Here is a 23,874-nt window from a genome sequence, read left to right on the forward strand (position 1 = left end):
CATCAATGTACAGAGAAAGATAAAAGCTGTTGTTTTATGTAACATAGACAGATTGGGTTGTGACAATCCAGATGCTGTATGAACCAATTTAATAAAAACAGCAAGGCTTACTGGATATTTAAATGTTCTCACCACTCAGTGAAAGTGGAGGAGTATTGATGTAACAAGGTGTAGAATGTCAATGCCGCATCGAGGAACATGCATTTTGGAAATTGGGAAATTTGAGTTGGAGTTTAATTTATCCTTGACATCAGTGTTATTTTAATCAACATTTAACAGTTTGATCTATGTGTATACATTCTGTTACCAAATTCAACACTGATCTAACATCTTAGTGTTGTAATGAGTCTTAGTTGATGAACAGCCTTAGGTAAATGATGTCAGTAATGTTGATCTGAATATGGAAAATGTATCCAAGCTCCCTTATAATTCAAAAGTGTTCAGTAATACTGACGTACACTAAATCTGGGAGCCTCTCAAAATTATAAAAATCCATGGACTGTTCTACAAACCATTCCTTTAGATAATGTTTGGATCAGCTAGATCTATAATGAACATGAAAAATGCATTCCTGTGTTATGAAAGGGTATCACTGTCTTATGCACATAACATACAGTAGTGGATATAAAGGTAAGGTACCACTAAAGTAATAGTACAATGTCTGAAGCATACATGTATCGAATTTACTATGGAAGTAGTAGATATATACAGGGCATTACAAAAAGATACGGCCAAACTTTCAGGAAACATTCCTCACACACAAAGAAAGAAAATATGTTATGTGGACATGTGTCCGGAAACGCTTACTTTCCATGTTAGAGCTCATTTTATTACTTCTCTTCAAATCACATTAATCATCGAATGGAAACACACAGCAACAGAACGTACCAGCGTGACTTCAAACACTTTGTTACAGGAAATTTTCAAAATGTCCTCCACTAGCGAGGATACATGCATCAACCCACCGTTGCATGGAATCCCTGATGTGCTGATGCCGCCTTGGACAATGGCGTATTGTATAACAGCCGTCCACAATACGAGCACGAAGAGTCTCTACATTTGGTACCGGGGTTGCGCAGACAAGAGTTTTCAAATGCCCCCATAAATGAAAGTCAAGAGGGTTGAGGTCAGGAGAGCATGGAGGCCATGGAATTGGTCCGCCTCTACCAATCCATCGGTCACCAAATCCGTTGTTGAGAAGCGTACGAACACTTATACTGAAATGTGCAGGAGCTCCATCATACATGAACCACATGTTGTGTCGTACTTGTAAAGGCACATGTTCTAGCAGCACAGGTAGAGTATCCCGTATGAAATCATGATAGGCACATGTTCTAGCAGCACAGGTAGAGTATCCCGTATGAAATCATGATAACGTGCTCCATTGAGCGTAGGTGGAAGAACATGGGGACCAATCAAGACATCACCAACAATGCCTGCCCAAACGTTCACAGAAAATCTGTGTTGATAACGTGATTGCACAATTGCGTGCGGATTCTCGTCAGCCCACACATGTTGATTGTGAAAATTTACAATTTGATCACGTTGGAATGAAGCCTCATCCGTAAAGAGAACATTTGCACTGAAAAGAGGATTGACACATTGTTGGATGAACCATTCTCAGAAGTGTACCCATGGAGGCCAATCAGCTGCTGACAGTGCCTGCACACACTGTATATGGTACGGAAACAACTGGTTCTCCCGTAGCACACACTATACAGTGACGTGGTCAACGTTACTTTGTACAGCAGCAACTTCTCTGACGCTGACATTAAGGTTATTGTCAACTGCACGAAGAACTGCTTCGTCCATTGCAGGTGTCCTCGTCCTTCTAGGTCTTCCCCAGTTGCGAGTCATAGGCTGGAATGTTCCGTGCTCCCTAACACGCCGATCAATTGCTTCGAAAGTCTTCCTGTCGGGACACCTTCGTTCTGGAAATATGTCTTGATACAAACGTACCACGCCACGGCTATTGCCCCGTACTAATCCATACATCAAATGGGCATCTGCCAACTCCGCATTTGTAAACATTGGACTGACTGCAAAACCACGTTCGTGATGAACACTAACCTGTTGATGCTATATACTGATGTGGTTGATGCTAGTACTGTAGAGCAATGAGTCGCATGTCAACACAAGCACCGAAGTCAACATTACCTTCCTTCAATTGGGCCAACTGTCAGTGAATCGAGGAAGTACAGTACATACTGACGAAACTAAAATGAGCTCTAACATGGAAATTAAGCGTTTCCGGACACATGTCCTCGTAACATCTTTTCTTTATTTGTGTGTGAGGAATGTTTCCTGAAAGTTTGGCCGTACCTTTTGTAACACCCTGTATAAAACATAAACTATAACGGTGGAATTATAAAGTTTCTTTCGTAACATCAGTAACAAAATAAGGCATTTGCATTTCCTGAACTGAAATTGTTGCAAAGGTACTCACTGACCTGTTGCATTATTGCATTGTCAGTATTTTGTCCAACTTCCGTTCTTCCTAATTACCTCAAACATTGTCTCCAGCATTGATTCTGTTAGGGTTTGTAATTGCAGTGAAATTGTCATTCAGTTTTCTCTTATAACTCTTTTCAGCTCACATATGGTCTCAAATTACCTTCCTTGCCTTGAAAGTATTCCATAAAGGTTTTCCATGGAGTTCAAATTCAGGCTACATGCTGGACATGGCAAGAAATCAACATCTTTATCTTCAAACCACTTTTTGGTTCTAGCAGAGCCAAACACAGATGCATTATCTTGTTGAAACATTAGACTTTCATCCCCTAGGTCCTCATACATTCTAATCAATTCTGTTTCTAGCATCTCAGTGTACGCAGAGTTCATTCTAGTGTTCAGCCACACAATGCAGGATTTACCTTTAGCGCAGAAGGCTGCCCAAATCATAACAGTTCCATTACCACAATTTCTCCCTATTCATATCTGCTGCTCTGTTCTCAGATCATGCCAATAGTACTGAAATCAATCCTGCCCATTTAAATTAAATTACTTCTCATCACTGAAGATCACTTTATTCCAAGTCCATGACATATGTTTTTCAGCAAACTCCAATCTAGCCTGTTTATGTTTGGGTGTTAATGTGGGTTTCCGCAGTTCTTTCTTGAATGCAAGATGTCTATCAAGAGACAAAATTTGTTGTGCACATCTGGCAGTTACTGGAAACTGTAAATCAATAACAAGTTAAGAAGAATAACAGTTTGTGGTCCTTGACTTGCACAAAAGTAACCCTTTCTATGCTTTAGATAATTTTCTACTTTGCCCTTATTTTCCATTCTGCCCACACTGTGCACCCAATCTAATGAAATTATCAATCACTGTACTTCAACAGTTCATTATCTTGGCAATTTGATGATTTAGAGTGTCCCATTTCCTCATACATACTGATTTTTGCTTTTTCATCACATGATAACTGTTTTCCGCATGGTATTGTCACAATCGTGGTTTATGCACAGAACATTCACTGTCACTAATGACGTCTGTTTCTTATCTGCAGTACAGGCATGTACGCACATACAAACACCTGCACAGAGCTGACTGCCATTATACAGAGTTCCAACCTCTAGCACCTGAGTCGTTTATGTCTTGTTATATACTGCACTACTGGCATCTAATGCAACACAGTTTGACTGCACTTGTTGGCATACTGGATTTCATACTATTGCAAATACATTGTGCACAACTATTCCAACTAACAATGTTAATTTTCCTGCAAATATCTATGCCTTTTTACTGATTCCACTACTGTATATGGAGAGCACAGCAGAAACCAGCTGTGTGTTCATACATGGGCACTGCTGATTATATTACCAGCATGTGAACATGCCCAACAGAAAATAGTTTCAACCTGTCAGTTACAGTGCACTTGTGCAAGCGCTGCTTTAGGCTAGCTGGTATTAAGTAAGCACCTTGTTTGTGTTTTATGTTGCAGCTAAATTTACCCACCAAGTTTACACTAATTATTCATTATTTCTTCATGCTGAGTCCAATCGGGGTATGTTTTAATTACAGGAGACCTCGAATGAACTGAAAATACAGCTGTTACTTAATTTAGAGCTTCAGACAGTAAGGATTAATCAAACATTGGTAAGTCCTTTTCTTTCCACATCACAACCAAACATTCACTAACTACTAAGACATTCATATTGATTAATATGATATGGCTAAACGTACATTTAGAGATAGACAAAATGGCCATACTTTGGTAACTATTGTTATAGGACTAACATTTGTGAAAATTACAACACCCAGAAAGAATGACCCGAATGAATAAAAATGGTATTTACTGTTTTGGCTTGATGTTATAGCCCTGCACAGGTGTGTACGAATCTGTAATGACTGTTCAATGTCATTTGCTGTGGGCTGGATTAGTGGCATGCATGAAATTCTGTTCTCTCTCCTTGTCCTGAAAACTGAAATACCTCAGACTGTAACGGATATGTAAATGTCACTGCTGATATGCTGAGTGGTAAAAAGTATTCTGATGAATTTCACTTTAAGTTATGCCACAGTGATGGCTGCATTGCCGTGCTACTGTGGCAACCACAATGCAGCAGCTTGTGTTGTTGAGTGGAAAAGCAACATGGTTTGAGGCACAAAAGAATAAAAGTTACCATTTTGACTGCTATGTATTGATGTAAATCTGAACTGCAACTGCTACACCTACATATACACTTTACGAATCACTATAAGGTGTAAGCAAAGATTTCTTTTCAATATAGCTTGTATACTTCAGTAGATGATGGCCACGTGTACTGTGGGGTTCAACTGTATCCGAGAGCTCTATGGGGCACCTATGAAGCACCTTGGTAGATTGCGTGACATTCAGCGTTGAAGTTGTTTGTGGACTACCCATGGTAACGAGCTTACACTGGCAGCAGAAATGTGAAGTAAAGGTAGAGTGTAAGCGTCTGTGGTGGTGGTTAGTTAAATGTGGTGAGTGAAACATTAAAAATACGAAGACATGGAAATTAGCAGAGAATCCAGGCCTGACAGTGGGTAAGTCTGCCCAATGACAACCCTCAGTCCACACTAATTGTAACGAAGCTTGAGAGGGGAGAGGGAGAGGGGGAGGGGGAGAACGTGTGTGTGTGTGTGTGTGTGTGTGTGTGTGTGTGTGTGTGTGTGTGTGTGTGTGTGTGTGTGTGTGTGTGTGGCTTGTGGGTGCTAAATGGTGAGGTTATCAATGCTCTTTTGCACATTAAAAGAAACAAATGTGGATAAAATTAAGCATGGGGAAATGTGACTGGCTGACCACTTATAATAAAGCATGAGTTAGCCGGTCATCCTGTTAACACCTTAAAAACATGTCCATAAAATTTTTGGAAACATGTTGGACAAATTACAACACCTTAAAACTCTCAACACATTCGTCTGAATGTTACTTATAATCTGTCAGCTAATCTGCTGCTGCCCACTGGTTGGAAAATAAAACAGTCTAATAAAATCTGGCTCACAGTGATCTGTACACCACAAGCTTCACATATTGGAGGATCCTCTCGCTGGAGCAAGCAGCCATGCATCATAGAGCTGTGGCTTGTGCAAAGATGACTACGGAGGACCTTGTCCCATTGACATGGCTAGATGGAGGTATGCCACAGCCATGTTGTGGGCTTTACTATGCAGAGCTTATTGTCTGTCACTTCCAGCCACTCATCTTCCCATCAATGCAACATTCTGTATCTCAACAAAGAGACGATAGCATACAGGGGGATGGCATATTGACCCAAATGAGCATCATGACATGCCTCCTTGGTTGCTACATCTGCCCTTTCATTCCCTGAAATACCCATGTGCCCTGGCGTCCAGCAAAAAGATACCTCCTTCCCAGTTGTTGTAGTTGGAGGAGGACATTCTGGATAGTCTGGAATACTTTACCAGCTGGGTACAAATGGTGTAGAGTGTGAAAGGCACTCGGAGAATCTGAACCGACAAAGAGTTTAGAACTCAAATCATGTCTCATCTGCTCCAGTACCCACAAGATTGCATATAATTCTGCATCAAAGATAGTAAAGTCTTGAGGTAGTCGGACCCTGAAGACACAATCAGGGAAAACAACATGGCAACCAACAAAGTCCCCTGTGTGTTACATAGTTAAAAAGTTCTTAAATAATATATTAAAACATAAGCAGGAGTGCAACCCTTCCTGCATTGCAGTAAATCTAAAATTGCTCTGGGCCTCTGCAGTAACCAGGGTGGCAGACGGTCAAAACCGCAGATCTGGGGTCGTACCTGCTCCACACCAATTGACTCAAGCACTTGCCGAACGTTGATCCCAAATGGCCTTGTTATAGATAAATGAGGAAAAGGTGTCCCAAAGGCTGGTGAGCAACAGTACAGTATGCAAGTGGAGTGAGCGCTGCGAGGAACTTACAAGCATTACACACCAAGAGGAGCTGAGGTCAGATTTTAAGTTGTGGTTCACCAGTCTCAGCCCAGAGACTGGGTATGGGGCTGATCCCAGAATTACCTGTGGCCAGCCTAAATCCCTCATGGTGGATAGCTTCAATAATCTTCTGATAAGAAGGCCTCACTGATCCATACACTGCGTACCCATGATCTAGCAGTGAATGTACAAAAGCCCTATAAAACTGAAGCAAGTGTGCCCTATTGTTCCGCAGCAACTGCGCCTAAGGCACTTTACGATATTCAGTCCAGGCTTTCAGGCCTCCCTTGGTGAGGCAACCATGAGAATCTGGAGTAAAAAATGGGGCCTAGAAACCTAGAGTCTTTCAAAAGTAGAATGGTGTCCCACATCTGCAAGTCAGGTGAAATAAAAATACGGTAAGAATGGTTAAAATGATCAAGTGCACACACACACACACACACACACACACACACACACACACACACACACACACAGGGTGTTACAAAAAAGTACGGCCAAACTTTCAGGAAACATTCCTCACACACTAAGAAAGAAAATATGTTATGTGGACATGTGTCCGGAAACGCTTACTTTCCATGTTAGAGCTCATTTTATTACTTCTCTTCAAATCACATTAATCATGGAATAGAAACACACAGCAACAGAACGTACCAGCGTGACTTCAAACACTTTGTTACAGGAAGTGTTCAAAATGTCCTCCATTAGCGAGGATACATGCATCCACCCTCCGTCTCATGGAATCCCTGATGCGCTGATTCAGCCCTGGAGAATGGCGTATTGTATCACAACCGTCCACAATACGAGCACGAAGAGTCTCTACATTTGGTACCGGGGTTGCGTAGACAAGAGCTTTCAAATGGCACCATAAATGAAAGTCAAGAGGGTTGAGGTCAGGAGAGTGTGGAGACCATGGAATTGGTCCGCCTCTACCAATCCATCGGTCACCGAATCTGTTGTTGAGAAGCGTACGAACACTTCGACTGAAATGTGCAGGAGCTCCATCGTGCATGAACCACATGTTGTGTCGTACTTGTAAAGGCACATGTTCTAGCAGCACAGGTAGAGTATCCTGTATGAAATCATGATAACGTGCTCCATTGAGCGTACGTGGAAGAACAAACTAAAATGAGCTCTAACATGGAAATTAAGCGTTTCCGGACACGTCCACCTAATATCTTTTCTTTATTTGTGTGTGAGGAATGTTTCCTGAAAGTTTGGCTGTACGTTTTTGTAACACCCTGTATATATAACCTGCGGAAAACTGAAAACCACTTTGCAGCCCATTCCTCTAATCTCTGCACTGTATGTTATAACTGGTGAGTTGCTGTTGCAATATTGGAGGAGGAACAGAAAGCAGCAAACTCATCCACAACTAAGGATTATTGTACAGAACTCCACACCGTAGATATGATACTGTATATAGCTATGGCAAAGAGGGTAATATTTAAAACACTGCCCTGAAGGACACCATTCTCCTGCTCAAAACAATCTGACACAGTGCCACCAATGCAGGATGTAAAAAACCACTTAGACAGGAAAGACTGTATGATGATGGAGAGTTGAACGAAAGCCCCATCGATGGAGCTGCATGATAATACTCTGTCTCCAAGTAGTGTCCTATGCCTTACTGATGTCAAATAAAATACCAAGACAGTGATGTTTATTTAGGGAAGCCTGCTGAATAGCCGCCTCTATAGCAGGACCAGGATGTCGACAGTGGATAGAAATCTCCAAAATCCACAGAGAGTGGCTAAGAAGTTGTCTGGTCTCTAACAACCAGATCAGACAATGGTTAACCATTCGCTCCAGGGTCTTTCCTACACAGCTTGTTAACGTGATACTCCATTAACTATTGCAACATGTAAGCATGCAGTACCAGATCTGATTGTTACCAGGAGCAGTATCATGAGTCGCAGACAATGTGGATTCCAGCTCCCACGTGGAGAAAGGGAAATTGTAGGGCTCAGAACTGTTGGCTTTGAAGTCCAACTCACCCCTCTCCACAGTCACACGGTAGCAGAGAAATGCCGGATCCACACTGGCATTGGCAGTAGGCACTGCAAAATGCTCTGCCACAATCTGATCCGATATTTCCAGGCACTGTTTTGAAGACACCCATTTCAGCATTGCTTGCTGTTGGTAAATGACTGTGTTTATCAGAAATCCTACTGATGGCTTCCCATACATTTGTGGAACAAGTGGAAAGATTGATGGAGTCCAGGAACGTCTACCATGGCCTTTTCTTGGTCTCTTTAATTACAAGTCGAACCATGGCTCTCGTGACCTGAAAAGCTGAGAGGTTCACTGCTTTTGGGCAGTACTTAAACCGTCAAAGAGCCGCACGCCTGTTCCAGATTGCCAAGCAGTACTCATTGTCCACCAAGGTACAGGTTGCTTCCGAAGAAGACCTGAGGACTTTGGGATGGATCATGGATGACTCGTATAATGTGGGCCACGCATTCCTGGATGTTGTCGCAGTGTTCAAACACAGCCAGCTTGCTGAACAGCATGTGCTTTGGCACACGCATGCACTACTGCTAACACTAGCAACCTCCGTTTGTGTAGCAGCATCGATCTTTCAATCTTCTGAAATGACTGTTTAAGAACAGAGGCAAATTAGCACTTGGCCTTGTAGATATTTTTGGCATCACTGTATGAGATACACTGAGTTGTTTTGATCTCCTGTACCTTCTCAAGGAGGACACTGCAGTCTCTACTCCAGACAGGGTGATCCTCAGAACAGTTTACACACTTTGGAGGAGATGAACAACTAAGTCCTTCATGGGTGACCTTACCACATTTGTCACAAGTCGTGTGTCGCTTACAACCTAAGGAGGTGTGCCCAAAGTGCAAATAGCACACAGGGTTAGGAGAATGAGGCCACATGCTGAGGTGAAGGAAACTGGATTTAACATGCTCTGGAAGTTTCATGCTGCTGAAAGTCAGTATAAACTAGTCTGATTTCACTACAGTGCCATCCACCCTTTTCATTATGTTTTGCACATTAACAATGCCTTCCTTGGATCACTTAGCTTTCAGTTCTTCTTGGGGAATGTCAACCAGATCCCTGCTAGTCACAACACATTTGCTGTAGTTAAAGATGTTGTGCAGTTCACTTTCTATTGCATACTCCCTGAGGATGTTCTTCACTTGTTAGAATTAGACATTTCTACCAACAGGGTTCCATTTCACAGGCGTTTGACAGATTTTAAAGTTCCAGCAAAGCCCCCTTTATGAACATAGAAAGGTAAAACTTCCTCAGAGCTGCCCTCTTTCCATTTAACTATAACAAACACATTCTGACCACCAGCATGTGCTCTGTTACTAAAGACTGAAAGATTCTGTGTAATCTCCAAGTCTATAGGAATGGCTAACGTGAGCCCTCTTGTTCAATTCAGTGTTCGGACCTACCAGTGATAAACCCTTTCCACTGGAAGGAGAAGGAGTGAATTTCAAAGGTTCCATCTCAGTCCCATGAGCAGCTGGGGAAATTAGAGTCCACCTACACAGAGCCCAGCACCTCTAGGTCATCCTTACACAACTGAGGTTCAGCAGTTTCCCTAAAGGTTGCCTGATAATGACTGTTCTACCTCAACAGCCATGCATGTCACTGGCATGCAGCACATCTTGCGACTGAAGCATTTTTTATAGGGGTTTTTGCCATCCTCGCGATCTGGGTGGTCAAGTCAAGATCCCCAGTCCCTGAGGCATACAATGTTCCACTACTGCAACGTCCTGTGGTCACTGAAGCATGGCAACAGCTTACAGAAGGCAGAGGACTGGTGGTGTTTGCCTGTACCCAGCAGTAGTGTGTATCAAGCATGACGCTTGAGTTTTGTCACCTTTGCATGGATATGTTTCCACGGCAGTGTGTGGAGGTATCTAGCCTTCATGTGATTTATATCATCATCTTTTGAATAACCACCAATTTTTTTTTAGCTTCCTGTTACACTCACCCACCAACCAAATAAGCCTGTGATCATTTGTGCTGTCCTCCTCCATACATGCTTGATATACACAACTGGTTCAAGATGAATGGTGATACCTCATTGTTGAGCAACATTCAAGTACTGGCTGAACAAATGTTTTTTTTTTATGCAATATTGGTTCTAGCTCAGTTTCCCAGCATATAATCACTAAAGCAAAGCCTTCCATTTGCTTAACCTACAGCTGGACTTATGTTATCAATTTTCTTCTCCTTCTTTCCTTCTTCTTTGACTTTTCCCATTTCACTACGGGGTTGGCACTGTTACCAGTTTGGTAATGTTAGTAGCTTGCTGTTGCTGGATTCTCTGTGTCTTGTGTGTATGTAAATGTAACTGACACTAAAAGTGGGTACCAGCCTGGCATTTACCTAGCTGGATATAGAAAAACTGCCTAAAAAAGACATCCCAGGCTGGTCAGCTCATGATCCTTCATCATCAATCCGCTTCTCAGAAGTGACGTGTTGCTGCACTCAGTTATGTGGGCAGGACACAACTTTATTTAATGTAATTCACAAACTGTTAAGCTGAAAGCTACTACTGTTTTACATTTCATTTACATGTCTGTACATAGAGAGATAACTGTCCACATCTGCTAATGCATAAAATGGGAATTATTCTTTTTCTTGTGCCTTTGTCCTGCACTGTCACAGGTTCAGCACAGTTATTAGCAGATGTGGCATGGTTGGTTTAAGGGGTGGCCGATGTCTTTGCTGTCATCACCTTATTAACCCACCACCCCCATCCCCACCAAAACGAAACTATCCCTATGTGCCTGCAGGGAGTGTTATTTAAATGAAAGTGGGAAAATTTTTTCTAAATGTTTGTAAGTTGTGTAACTGAGGTGGTACAACCTAGCTGGCTGTGACAAAGTGCCAAAAAACCACATCCAGCCTTGCAAGCACACTGATCCACGTCGTTAACCCACCTGTCTCATAAGTGATGCTTTAACTTGCACTGCTTTAACATGCATGGTTGTCCGGGCGGGTAATGCATAATATGCATACTAATGGTCCTATTTCAGTTCCTTGAGCACGCGTTCTCTCTGCAGGTGGCACTCTACCTACCTGTCATGAAATTTTCAATGAAATCCCAAACCTGTTTACATAGTCAATATTCCTTAGTATACATCAAGTGTGCTATTGAAAGAAAAGCTCTTTGAAAATCTTACACACTATCTACAGCATCCTTAAGTCGAATAACCATATAAAACAAATAGTGGGGAAAACAGATGCCAAACTCAAGATTCACAGGGAGGAAATTAAGGAAATGTAACTCATCCATGAAGAAAGTAACTTATAAGGCACTTGTTCGACCCATTCTTGAGTACTGTTCCTTCATCTGGGACCCCTACCAGATAGGAATGAGAGAGAGAGAGAGGGGGGGGGGGGGGGAGGGAGAGAAGAGGCAACGAAGAGAATTGCGTTTTGTCACAGGATCATTGAGTCAGCACGAGAGAGTTATGGAAATGCTCAACAAATTAGATTGGCAGATGTTACAAGAGATCCAATGTACATCACGGAGAGATTTACTATTGAAATTTTGAGAGAGCACTTTCTGGGAAAAGTCGGACAACTTCCTGCCACATACGTCTTGTGTAATGACCATGAGCAGAAAATTCAAGAAATTAGAGCCAACACAGAGGCTTATCGACAATCATTCTTCAGATGTACTGTTCGTGAGTGGAACAGGGTTGGAGGGGCTCAATTAGTGGTTCAAAAAGTACTCTCCACCACACACCATTAGGTGGCATGCGGATTATGATGTAGATGAAGCCATCTGGTTACCTCTATCCAAATTAGGGGTGGTTTAGGTACTACTTCTTCAGTGAATAACAGACGCTATATTTCAGCTGGACAATGCTCTGCTCTATGTGGAGAGGAATGTGAAAGCATTCTTTGAATAATGACAGGAGCCACTGCTTCCTTGGCATCTATGTTGGCCTGATATGTCCAGTAGCTCTAACTGAAGCAAATGGAGGCTCCATGTCATAATTATATCTGAAAGCCAAAAATGATCTATGGCTCTGCAATTCTAATCATTTATACACAGTACTGTACCTTATCTCTGGTATAAAGTTAATTTGTGTCCCTTGTACCCATGATGATGATGCAATTTTCATGGACATTAGCATACATGCTCAAGAGTAAACCCAAAATATATATGTTACTATACTTACTCTTAAATCACAGCACTATTTCCATATCACAACTACCGATGGATCTGACTCTACTTTCTCTTCTAAAGTTTTTGGACTGTACCCTCTTCTACAGCATACTTCATCATATGACAACAGGCCAGTGAAACTATGCTGCAGTGAAGTGACTGGCTGACAATGATTTGTTGATTTTATGTAGACTGGATACTGGTAACAGCAGAAAACAAGCAAATATAAATGTTTATATTAGAAACTAACAAAATTCTAAAAATTAAAGGAATGTCAATGGTATAGTGCACATTCATATGTATGTTACATTACCATTAAAATGACGAGATAATTTTTGAAAATTTGTTCAAATGTTAGTTAAGAATACATACGGGTTTATATCTGTCCTAAACTGTTAGCAGAATTTTTAGCCACCAAGTCCATCTTTGTGTGTAAACGAAACATAATCTAAGTACAATATTTACCCAATTATAAGACAAGGTTTTTTTACCAAATTTGTCATTCCAAAAATGTAGGGTCATCTAATATTCACAGATTAAACTATTGTAGCTGAAGTCAATGATTTTACATTATTTAGTAGATTTATGTCAGGGTCATATTACATTTACAGATGAAGCTTAGGCTGTTGAGGTTTTGTACAAATTTATTTTAAATAGTTCCCAAGGTTAGAGTTGAGCAAACAATGCTTTCATAGAAATAGATTCAAGATTTCCAGGTATGCCAAAGTGCTAGATGCAGTATCAACCTTGCTCAAACAATCACGTGACATTTGACTGATGGTGTTAGTGCACAGGATACGTGAGAATCTTGAACTAGTCACTGCAATAATCTAATGCTCTGGTTAAAACTGACAATTTTTCTAAACACAGGAGGAAACAGCATTAAACTCTATCAACGTACAAACTTCTGCTGTATTTGAACAGGTTTGCAATAAAAGTTCTTGTACATGAATGATATCATATATGCTCTTACATACAAGTGTGCATCTTTTTAAGGTAACATTCATCTTGTCTTTCAAAAACCATTACTTGATTCTGAACCCCAAGTCAATATTCTAGTTGCTTATAAGAAACTGAAATATTTACCAAGTGGGTTGCAAATGAGAGATTCAGTTGCTGTTCACTTATTAGAATACTGGGGAAAAGGTCACCAGCTTTTAATCAGCTTTAGAAAAAGAGGGTGACATTAAGATGAAACGAGAAAGAAAATCAATCCAGAATCAAATGTCCAACAAATGATATAAATCACATTAAACTAACTGAAATTGTTATCGTAAGAACACATTAAAGTGGAAAGACCACTGAGGAGGTAGTACCAACAGATTTCACAAGATCACAGGATGAGTGAGAGTTTGAGTTTGAGAATTGAACTGAATCATTATTGTGATCTTTTATTTATGTGTTAGTTGCTGTTGTTATGTATGACCTTCACCCTTGAAGATATTGCCATCTGTGTTTCACTATTGCTCAAGCACAGCACCACAGAAGGGTTGGAGGGGGAACAACGATGAATGCGGGGAGGGAAGTGGTGAGGAGCAGCAAATTTTGTTGTGCTGCATACCATGGGAAACTGTACTGCGTACTTCGGCTTCTTATGAAAATCTACCATATCTAAACTGCAGTTTGCCTGAATCCATATGTACTCAGAATAGAACTGACTTTAAAATTCATCAAATACTCAACAATAGCATACATTTCTGCAGAAAGTACTAAAAGCCTAGATTGGGGCCAGTGACATATTTACTTATTTCATGGAGCAATGTTATCAATGGTCACTGTGAGTTATGATGGCAACAATAGGGGTTTTTTCACCTGCTGCTTCTACACAGCCAATGAAAGAGTGGTGGGCAGATGATATGATCAGAAGTGCAAGACAGTTTAACATTCTCACATCAGGATACGAGCGAAATTCGTTATGTGCTTAGAGAAAAAAAAAAAAAAGCTGTATTCTCGGGTCCCACCATAACACAACCTCAGAAATTGGAACACATCTGGAAGAAATAAGCAAATATTTATGCCAATGAATATATAAGTTTCACAACTGTCCTGTTAGGATGATGATGATGATGATGGTGATGAATAAAAATAGTGATGCTAATTAAACAAAAAAGACAGTGAAACTAAAAATTAATGTAAGCAATTTCTTTTTGTTTATTTTATTTCTTGTTGCATTGTCAAAATCTAGACAATGAATAAATAGCATAAGTTTAAAATATGTGTAATATTAACTTGTTGGGCAGATACCTTATGTCAATGAAAGTTTCTAATTTTGATTAGACAGAACATGTTAAAAAATAAATTTTTCTCAAGGAGCCTCATAAAAAAGGGGGGGGGGGGGGTTGTCTTATGTTCAGAATCTTATATTCAGGTAAATATGGTAACAAGACTAACATACAAAAAATTTAAGTTTTGGAACTATTTCAGCTCTTTAGAAATGGAGGAGAAAATACGCAGATATAGCCATAAATGCACTTTGCTATATTCTTTCTGTGACATGTCAAAACATTGTAACAAGAAAATTTATTTAACTTTGATTCCAGTGGACATCTCTGTCAGTGTCACATTATTGTATGTCTTTTCGCTTAAACAAAAATCAGTGAAATAAAAGAAAACAGAATATTCCTTTGGAACTGACAAATGCCAGAATGAAAAACAACACAAAAATAAACATACAGATTAAAAATATTTTGTTTTACATGTTTTAGTAAAAGACAAGGAACCAGGCACGAGTCAGCCGTTGTCTATTATTAAGAACCACCCTGGAATTACTTGAAATGATTTGACAAATGCAGTTATTTCTTTTCGCTTTCATTGTTGCAATTATTTCTTACACTTCGATGTAGTTTCTTATTAGATTCTTTGTCGTGGTTGTTCATTGCAGGTTTCTGTATTGTAGTTGTTCAGTGCTAATTTGTTTAATGAAGAGGCTTTTAAGAAATCTGAGACCATCCAGTGAGCACTGCATTTTCGTGAGGAATTTGCCAGTTGACACAGTTCCAGTGTGTTATGCGAAGAGGACTGTTTGAAATGTCTTCTGACTGAGGACCACAGGAGAGTGAAGTGTGTTGACTATCTGCATATCCATAAAAGAGTGATATATAAGACAAACAAAAAAACAGACTTTTTTCAGGTTAGGAATAAGTGCTCTCATTTGAATACTCTGTTTCAAAGTGAAGATGTTTTCAATTACGACTTTTTGTGTTCTAAATATTTTGACAGAATAACAACAATGATAGTATCTAAACAAGGTGAAGCCTCCCACAGTGCAGATGATGTAGATTTTGCACCAGTACAGGAAAAATTAAATACCCTGAATCAGTCAACTACAGAGGCAGGTGTTAGTCCTGTTAAGAAACTGTGGTCAGTGAAGTCGAGTCATAAGCTCTATGCATCAAGAAAGTGCAGAGAAATTACTAAAGTTATGGATGAATACACTACAGCAAAACTGACCACTCTTCAAAGTAGAAATTCCATTTTCAGAAGAAAATGAACCAAAGCACTCTTGCACCTCTTGCCGGAATTTTTCACAAATGTCAATTCAGCTGTTGAATATTGTGCATCCTACAATGAAAATGTGCAAGTTTTAAATATTATTCCAGAGACATTTTCAAAGAAAACAATTTTGAACCACGTTCCATTGGTATCAAAGTACATTGTAGACAAATCAAGAAATGTGAGGTCTGTAAAAGGAGTCACTGGAAGAGCAGATCCCTATTATGGTCGTCCTGCAGAAGCAGCTCAAGTTCAAATAGTACAGTCATTTTATCTGGAAGATAAATGGGACTGTTCTCGCCAGAGTGCCAACAAGAAAGGCATTATAACTGTAAGAGCTGAAGGTCAAAAAGTTGTGAAAGTGAAGAGGTACATGACTCGCAGTATTAAAGACACTTTTGCATTTTATAAGAGCAACTTTACAACTTCACATACTGGAAGATCAAAATATTATGCACTATGACCTCAGTGGGTAGTTCCACACCCACCTAGAGATGTCTGTTTATGTGTGCACTGTGCAAATTTTGAACTTTGTGTGGCAACTTTGAAGAACTTACTGGATCACATGACATATGACACCTTGATTGGGGGTGTGAAGTCATTAGTAGTCTGTGATGTAAAGCGAGAGACTTATTTGTTTCAAGAATGTGGTGACTTCCCTGCAAAGGGAGAACTGTCTTTACAGACACTTGCCCTGGAAGACGTAGCAGATAACTCAGCAGAAATTACAGAAAACTATTGCCTTTGACAGATTCATTGATGAACTTGGTAAATGGTCAGTGAAAGCAGTAACACAGCAGCATATGAAGAAATTGCAACAACAACACATTGCAGAAGTGAAAGAGGGTGTACAGGCTGAAGAACTATGTTTAGTGCTTTAATGTGATTTTGCTGAGAACTGGTTTGTAATTCTCCCACAACAAGTGGGAGTAATGACCAGGTTCCAATTTTTACCGGAGTGACATATTTTCAAAACAAGACCACAAGTGTTGCAGTTATAAGTGATGACACAGCACACGACTCAGAACATGCTTTGCTAGCAATGTGCAAAATTCTTCAACTGCGAACAGAGGCAAAGAAGATCATCATTATTTTTTATGGTGCTCCTAGTCATTTTAAAAATCATTAGCAGCTGTTTGAATTGAGTAACTGACTGGGTATACAGTGCTACTGGTCACAGGAGGGGGCCTTGTGATGGTGTAGGAGGCCTGCTGAAGCACCATGCTACAAAACAATCTTTCCAGACCAAATACAGCTGCAATTTAGGATGCTGAGGATTTTACGAGAGTCGAGAAATCTTACACATCCACAGCCCCCATTCTTTTGTCCAAAGAAGAAATCGAAGAATTCCATGAGCAGAAAAAAGAAGTGTGGTCCAAACAAACAAACTATTCCTGTGAAATAAATTCAGAAGACACATTTTTGGACTCAAAGTGATTGGCGAACTCATACTGCATGCACTTTAAAAAGCAAGAAACAAGAAATTTCATTCGTGCAACACCTCAGAAACAGCATGATAATATTCAGATTCACAATCTGAGAAGGGCTATGTTTGCGGCATGTGTGTGTGACTGTGACTGGTGGGTTGCAGAGATTATAGACATCAGTTATGAGTTAAATGAAATTGTAGTGAACTTTCTACTACCACATGGACCAGCTGCTGGATATAGGTGTCCAGCTGAAGGACAGCAACAACGCCATCAGTGCTCACTTCCTATTCACAATGTTTTCCTATTGGTTCAACACGAAGGCATCACTCTATATCAAAGGAAGATACTGAAGCAGTGGAACACATTTTCAGTTCATTGACTGGCTAATTTCAGTACAAAACAGAGTGCACAGGAAGAAGTTATATAAATTGAAACTTTTAAGTCTCTGGACCTTTCACATACATTTTGGAACCATTTAAAATGCTTGAAAAAATGAATCTCTTACTCATCTTTCATAACTAAAATTATGTTAAATAAGGCTAGATTTTGATTTTTATGAGTCTATTATGTGATAATAAAACAGGTTTTATGTATGGCAAAAATTTCAATTGTTTGTAAAACCTGTTGAACTTAAAAGTGGAAGCTCTCCTTTTCAAGGAATGTAGAACTACATGGTAATAATTAATGGAAAAAAATCAAAATTTTATGTATTGGCACTTTTGAAACAAAAAATATTTTTTGTCCATAAATTATAAAAAAAGTTCAGAATGCTATAGTAAAAGAACTTTGACAGGTAAGTACAAATGGAGGATTTCTTTGTTATCATAAAGCAATTATCTTTCAAATAAAAAAAAAACCAACAAAATATCAAGAACTGTTCCAGAGATATAGCATTTAAAAATTTTCCCAAAATTTGCATCTTCACAATGGTATGCGCAGTGTGATCTTTGGAGGGCTGTCTCTAACAGCAGAAAATTTTTTGAAGAAAACAAAAAAATACATGTTCCTTAGCTAGTCCTTCATTTTAACGTATGCTAAATTCAATAACATCAGAGACTTTGAAGGTAAGATTTTATTCTAGCCTGCCTGAACTGATAGGGACTATGCCATTAGTGAATGTCACTGGAAAAAACATTCACCATTTGAGTCATGACTAAATTTACACAACTGTTAGCATTCTGCTCATTTACATTCATGGTAAAATTTCTCATGAATCCTTCTTTGTATTATCATATGTGCCACCTGATCCCACTGATAAAAGGTATTATTAACATGATTTAACACTTCCACTGTTCCCATACAATGTGGATACTTTCAATGTTTTAAGTAGATGTTGGTGCTGGCTACTAGATCCTAATACAACATTTTCCAATTATGTTTGGGGTAATTACAGTGATTACAGTGGACTCTCTAGACATTTTTGTTTTAGTATTTGGTCTATAATGAATTGCCGCATGGTATTCCTGTGGAAGGTCAAGACAGTGCTGAAGAATGAAAACAGTGCAAGTGTTTATTTTTTTGCTGATCTGTAATGGGTCTTCAGATGGTATTTTTGTAATAAGATCAACACTGTCACTTTCAGTGAGGAAATATTATTCACTATTGGCCATTAAAATTGCTACACCGATAAATGCGTATTCACTGGACAAATATATTATACTAGAACTGACATGTGATTACATTTTCATGCAATTTGGGTGCATAGATCCTGAGAAATCAGTACCCAGAACAACCACCTCTGGCCGTAATAACGGCCTTGATATGCCTGGGCATTGAGTCAAACAGAGCTTGGATGGCGTGTACAGGTACAGCTGCCCATTGTGCTGGCTAGGGCAGCAGTCTTAACATTTTCTGTATCCAGAAAGGCCCGTACAGGACCTGCAACATGTGGTCGTGCATTATCCTGCTGAAATGTAGGGTTTCGCAGGGATCGAATGAAGGGTAGAGCCACGGGTTGTAACACATCTGAAATGTAACGTCCACTGTTCAAAGTGCCATCAATGCGAACAAGAGGTGACCGAGACGTGTAACCAATGGCACCCCATACCATCACGCTGGGTGATACGTCAGTATGGCAAAGACAAATACATGCTTCCAATGTGGGTTCACGCGATGTCGCCAACCACGGATGCGACTCATGATGCTGTAAACAGAACCTGGATTCATCTGAAAAGATGACGTTTTGCCATTCATGCACCCAGGTTCGTCATTGAGTACACCATCGCAGGCACTTCTGTCTGTAATGCAGCGTCAAGGGTAGCAACAGCCATGGTCTCAAAGCTGATAGTCCATACTGCTGCAAACATCGTCGAACTGTTCACGCAGATGGTTGTTGTCTTGCAAACGTCCCCACCTGTTGACTCAGGGATCGAGACATGGCTGCACGATCCGTTACAGCCACGTGGATAAGATGCCTTTCACTGCTAGTGATACGAGGCTGTTGGGATCCAGCACGGCATTCCATATTACCCTCATGAACCCACCGATTCCATATTCTGCTAACAGTTATTGGATCTCTACCAAAACGAGCAGCAATGTTACGATACGATAAACCGCAATCGTGATAGGCTACAATCCGACCTTTATCAAAGTCGGAAATGTGATGGTATGCATTTCTCCTCCTTACATGAGGCATCACAACAGCGTTTCACCAGGCAACGCCGGACAACTGCTGTTTGTGTATGAGAAATTGGTTGGAAACTCTCCTCGTGTCAGCACGTTGTAGGTGTCGCCACCGGCGCCAACCTTGTGTGAATGTTCTGAAAATCTAATCATTTGCGTATCGCAGCATCTTCTTCCTGTCGGTTAAATTTCGCGTCTGTAGCACATCATCTTCGTGGTGTAGCAATTTTAATGGCCAGTAGTGTACATATACTGGGTGTTTCACAAATCATGTTATACACTTCTAGAAGTTGTAGTGGGGACTTAGTAAATCAAGTTTTACACAGGAACCCACGTCCAGAAATGTTATCCAATGATGCTACAGAGCGTCAAAGTTATATGTGCCACCACCTGTAAATGCATGTACCTACAGAATGAGTCTGTGGAGATGTTACAAACTTTCTAGGATAGTAGAGAAGGATAAATGTATCAATATGAGGTAATGGCCCCTGTACTGGAAATGAATGAATCAAAAGTTATAAATGAAAACCATTCTGACACCTCTGAAAGTGGAATATATGTACTGGTACTGTTGTCACTACAACTGCAGGGTAGACAACTTTCATAGTATGGGCCAAAACAAGGAAAAAAATATCCAGTAAACATGAGCTCTAAAATGCATACTTGAAGAGTTATGAGCACTTCGCTACTGTGAAACACATCTCCTCTACTGAACAACTGCTCATAACTCTTAAGATATGCGTTTTTGAGCCCATGTTTACTAGCACCAGTTGGAAGCTCAAGAATGGCACTGTCAACAGAAGGACCAGCCTGCTTTTGTACCATTTCAAGCATTCAATTTCTTTAATATGGAATCTAGCAACAAGCTTCCCTACATTTTCCTTACTGGCCTATTGTAGGTTTCTTTTCAAATAGATACAAGTGACTGACTGTGTGATCAACATGGATACCTTACGTGTATCCGGGCTTCTTGGGAGTTTGAAATACCACAGAAGAGCTTGCTTGATAACAGTGGCCAGTGAACTGCAATAAAGGCAACAATTTTGACAGAAGAATGTAAAGAAGAGACACATCATTTTAGTAGTGACTGCTCTGAATACTCATGATGAATTTGGTACTGCAATTCACCCAAATGGAAATTTAGTCCCAAGAACTATAGAGAGCCTAGGAGAATCTTTGCTCTATTTTGTGGAATGGTTTTTGCCTGCTTTGGGCCATGGATCATCACGTGAGGTTGTTTCTATTATGTTACTCTTATCACCCTTTATATGTATAATTCAATGGTGGTATTGATACATGGGATGCTCCTCGCCAGTATACAACATCCCAAACCAACATGTTTTGAGCCTAACACAGTCTAGATCATTTGATGTACCTTTTTATTACAAAAGTTATATGTTTCAGCCATTGTTTCCATCAGCTTCAAAAATTACAACTCACAAAACATATCAAAGTGGGGTACCAGTTGAGTTTACTTCTGAATACCACATCTCAATCCCCCCCCCCCCAATTAAAAGCTATATTCAGTGTGTGCCAATGTTCGATCTTTCTGCTAGCATCAGAGCCAGCTTCAGACTTCAGCTGCTAGCACCTCAGCATGAGGTCTCTCCAGTTCTGCTGCCGTGAGTCTCCCCACTGGTCAGTATCTCTGCCACTGCATTCCAGGCAGACACGCTCTGCAATGATTTGATGTTTACCCTTTCTTGGGTTTTTGGTGGAGACTACAGTACTGCCATCAGCAAACACAAAATGCTGCCCTGGAAGACTTCAACATAGAGTTGGCAGAGGACATACAGCTGAGCAAAACACTCTCTGACGACCCTCTTCCTATTTATAAAAGGCAGAACATTACACACTATATTCATCTCCAAATGCTTTTTGGGGAGGAGGAGGAGGAGGAGGAGGAGGAGGAGGAGGAGGAGGGAGGGGAGGAGGGAGGGAGGGAGGGAGGGAGGGAGGGAGGGAGGGAGGGAGGGATGATAATGTATTGTGGTTGGGATCCCGCAATAAAGCTGCAGATATATTCCGCAAGCAACTAATGTTGTGCAATTTTGCATACACCCTTTCCGCATCATCCCAGTATTACTATGTATTACTTTTTGTCTTCGGGTTGATTACCAGACACACTACAATGCTAATGATGGGCTTGCTTAACTTAAAATTGGCTTTGGAACGCCTGGAATTGTTTGCTTTCCTTATGTCAATGCAAATAATTTGTGAACTATGTGCAATTTGCTACTGTTCCCACTATGTAATAAAATGCACAGGTATTATGGATTTGACCCACAAATAATATGGCTCAGTAGTTAAGTACTGGACAACAGATTGAAAGGTCAGTCCTAGGATTTTTATCCTTCATATATCATTGCTTTCACCTCTGGCAACGTTTGTTAGCGTGACATGTCAAGTTGCACTGTAGTTCAGACACCACCTTTAACTGTCGGTCTCTCTATAACTGGCTGTGTAAGTCAGCTCACAGCTCGAAGGAAGGGAAGGACATACCACCTCCAATAGGACCATTCCCAGTGAAGCATTGTGATGTTCAAACAAACCTTTGAGTTAGTGATAAGTTTATCTTTGTGCTGATGTGCAATGTGATTTTATACCCTTTGTTCTCATATCCCCAAAGGAAAATTTTGATGATAGAAATTGTTTTCACACTGGGAATTTAAAGAAACTGAACTTTAAAATAATGTTAAGAAGTGAACGTATAATTAGCACTAAGCTCATGCGAGACAGAGCAAGGATTCATGTGAATAAGATAGAGGATGGAAATCAGTTATGTCTAGTTGTGAAAACCATCCAGAGATTTCATTAGGGTAATTTCGTCCAACCTACAACAAGAGTTTTCATGTTGGTCACACAGTCCAGTGTCCTAACCACTACATCAACATTGTTTAAGAAACTTTATCAAGAAGCAAATCACAATATCTTACGCATGCATTGAATTGTTCTGATAACCATAAACATGGTTTGAAATTCACTCATTTGAATTTCAGGTAATGAATTTACAAAGCCAAATGTGTCATCTAACACAACAGATTAGTACCAAAGGATTATCGCACATTGTTTAGTTCAGTGTATTCGTAACTACAAGTGAGGAACCCTCAGTAGCAATATTTAGAAAGTTAAACTTCACATACAGTGCCTGAAAAAAATGTAACACACTCAAGGGCAAGGCCATTTTACTGACAAGCGAGGTGACAATTATTCCATCATCATAGGAGTATATGATGACAAATTCAAACCAAACAAAACACACATCACAGTAAAGAGTGCCCAAATAGTCCATCAATACACAGTGTATTCCAATTTGGTGGCAATGCAGGTGTGTATTCTTGCAAGCAAATGATGATAAAGGTGCTAAATGGCATCCTGTGACAGACTGTCCCAAACATCTTGCACCTTATGTTGCAAATAAATTCCCAATTCGTCATGCCCCATATGTACTCAGTTGGTGAGAGATCTGGTGATCTTGGTGGCCAGGGCAGTTGTTGTACACCATGAACAGCACACTGCATCACAGCAGCCATATGTGGAGGTGCATTGTCCAGCTGAAAATGCACATCACCTTCTTGTCTAAGAAATGGCAGTAGCATGGGATTAACAGCATGTGCAATATAGTGGGCACTGGTTACTTTACACCAAACCAAATGTGCCTGCAATTTGTAAATGATACCCCCCCCCCCCCCAGACCAGGAAGCCTGAGCTGGGACCTATGTGTCATAGGCTAATGCACTCTGGAACAAGCATCGCACCAGGTCTACATCATACACTTGTA

The 23,874-nt window shown here is 40.3% G+C and overlaps 1 protein-coding gene across 3 annotated transcripts in view; it reads right to left on the bottom strand.

The window, feature by feature from the left end:
• Positions 1 to 23,874, bottom strand: part of LOC124721553 (GATOR complex protein NPRL2) — a 169,039-nt gene that overhangs the window by 9,236 nt on the left and 135,929 nt on the right. For all 3 annotated transcript variants that reach the window (XM_047246585.1, XM_047246587.1, XM_047246586.1), the window contains one exon: positions 12,563 to 12,748. In XM_047246585.1, coding sequence (XP_047102541.1) covers positions 12,578 to 12,748 — 171 coding nt within the window. In that variant the 3' untranslated portion in view covers positions 12,563 to 12,577. The remainder of the gene's footprint in view (positions 1 to 12,562; positions 12,749 to 23,874) is intronic.

Source organism: Schistocerca piceifrons, chromosome X, assembly GCF_021461385.2.
Source record: "Schistocerca piceifrons isolate TAMUIC-IGC-003096 chromosome X, iqSchPice1.1, whole genome shotgun sequence".
Taxonomy (NCBI): Eukaryota; Metazoa; Arthropoda; class Insecta; order Orthoptera; family Acrididae; genus Schistocerca; species Schistocerca piceifrons.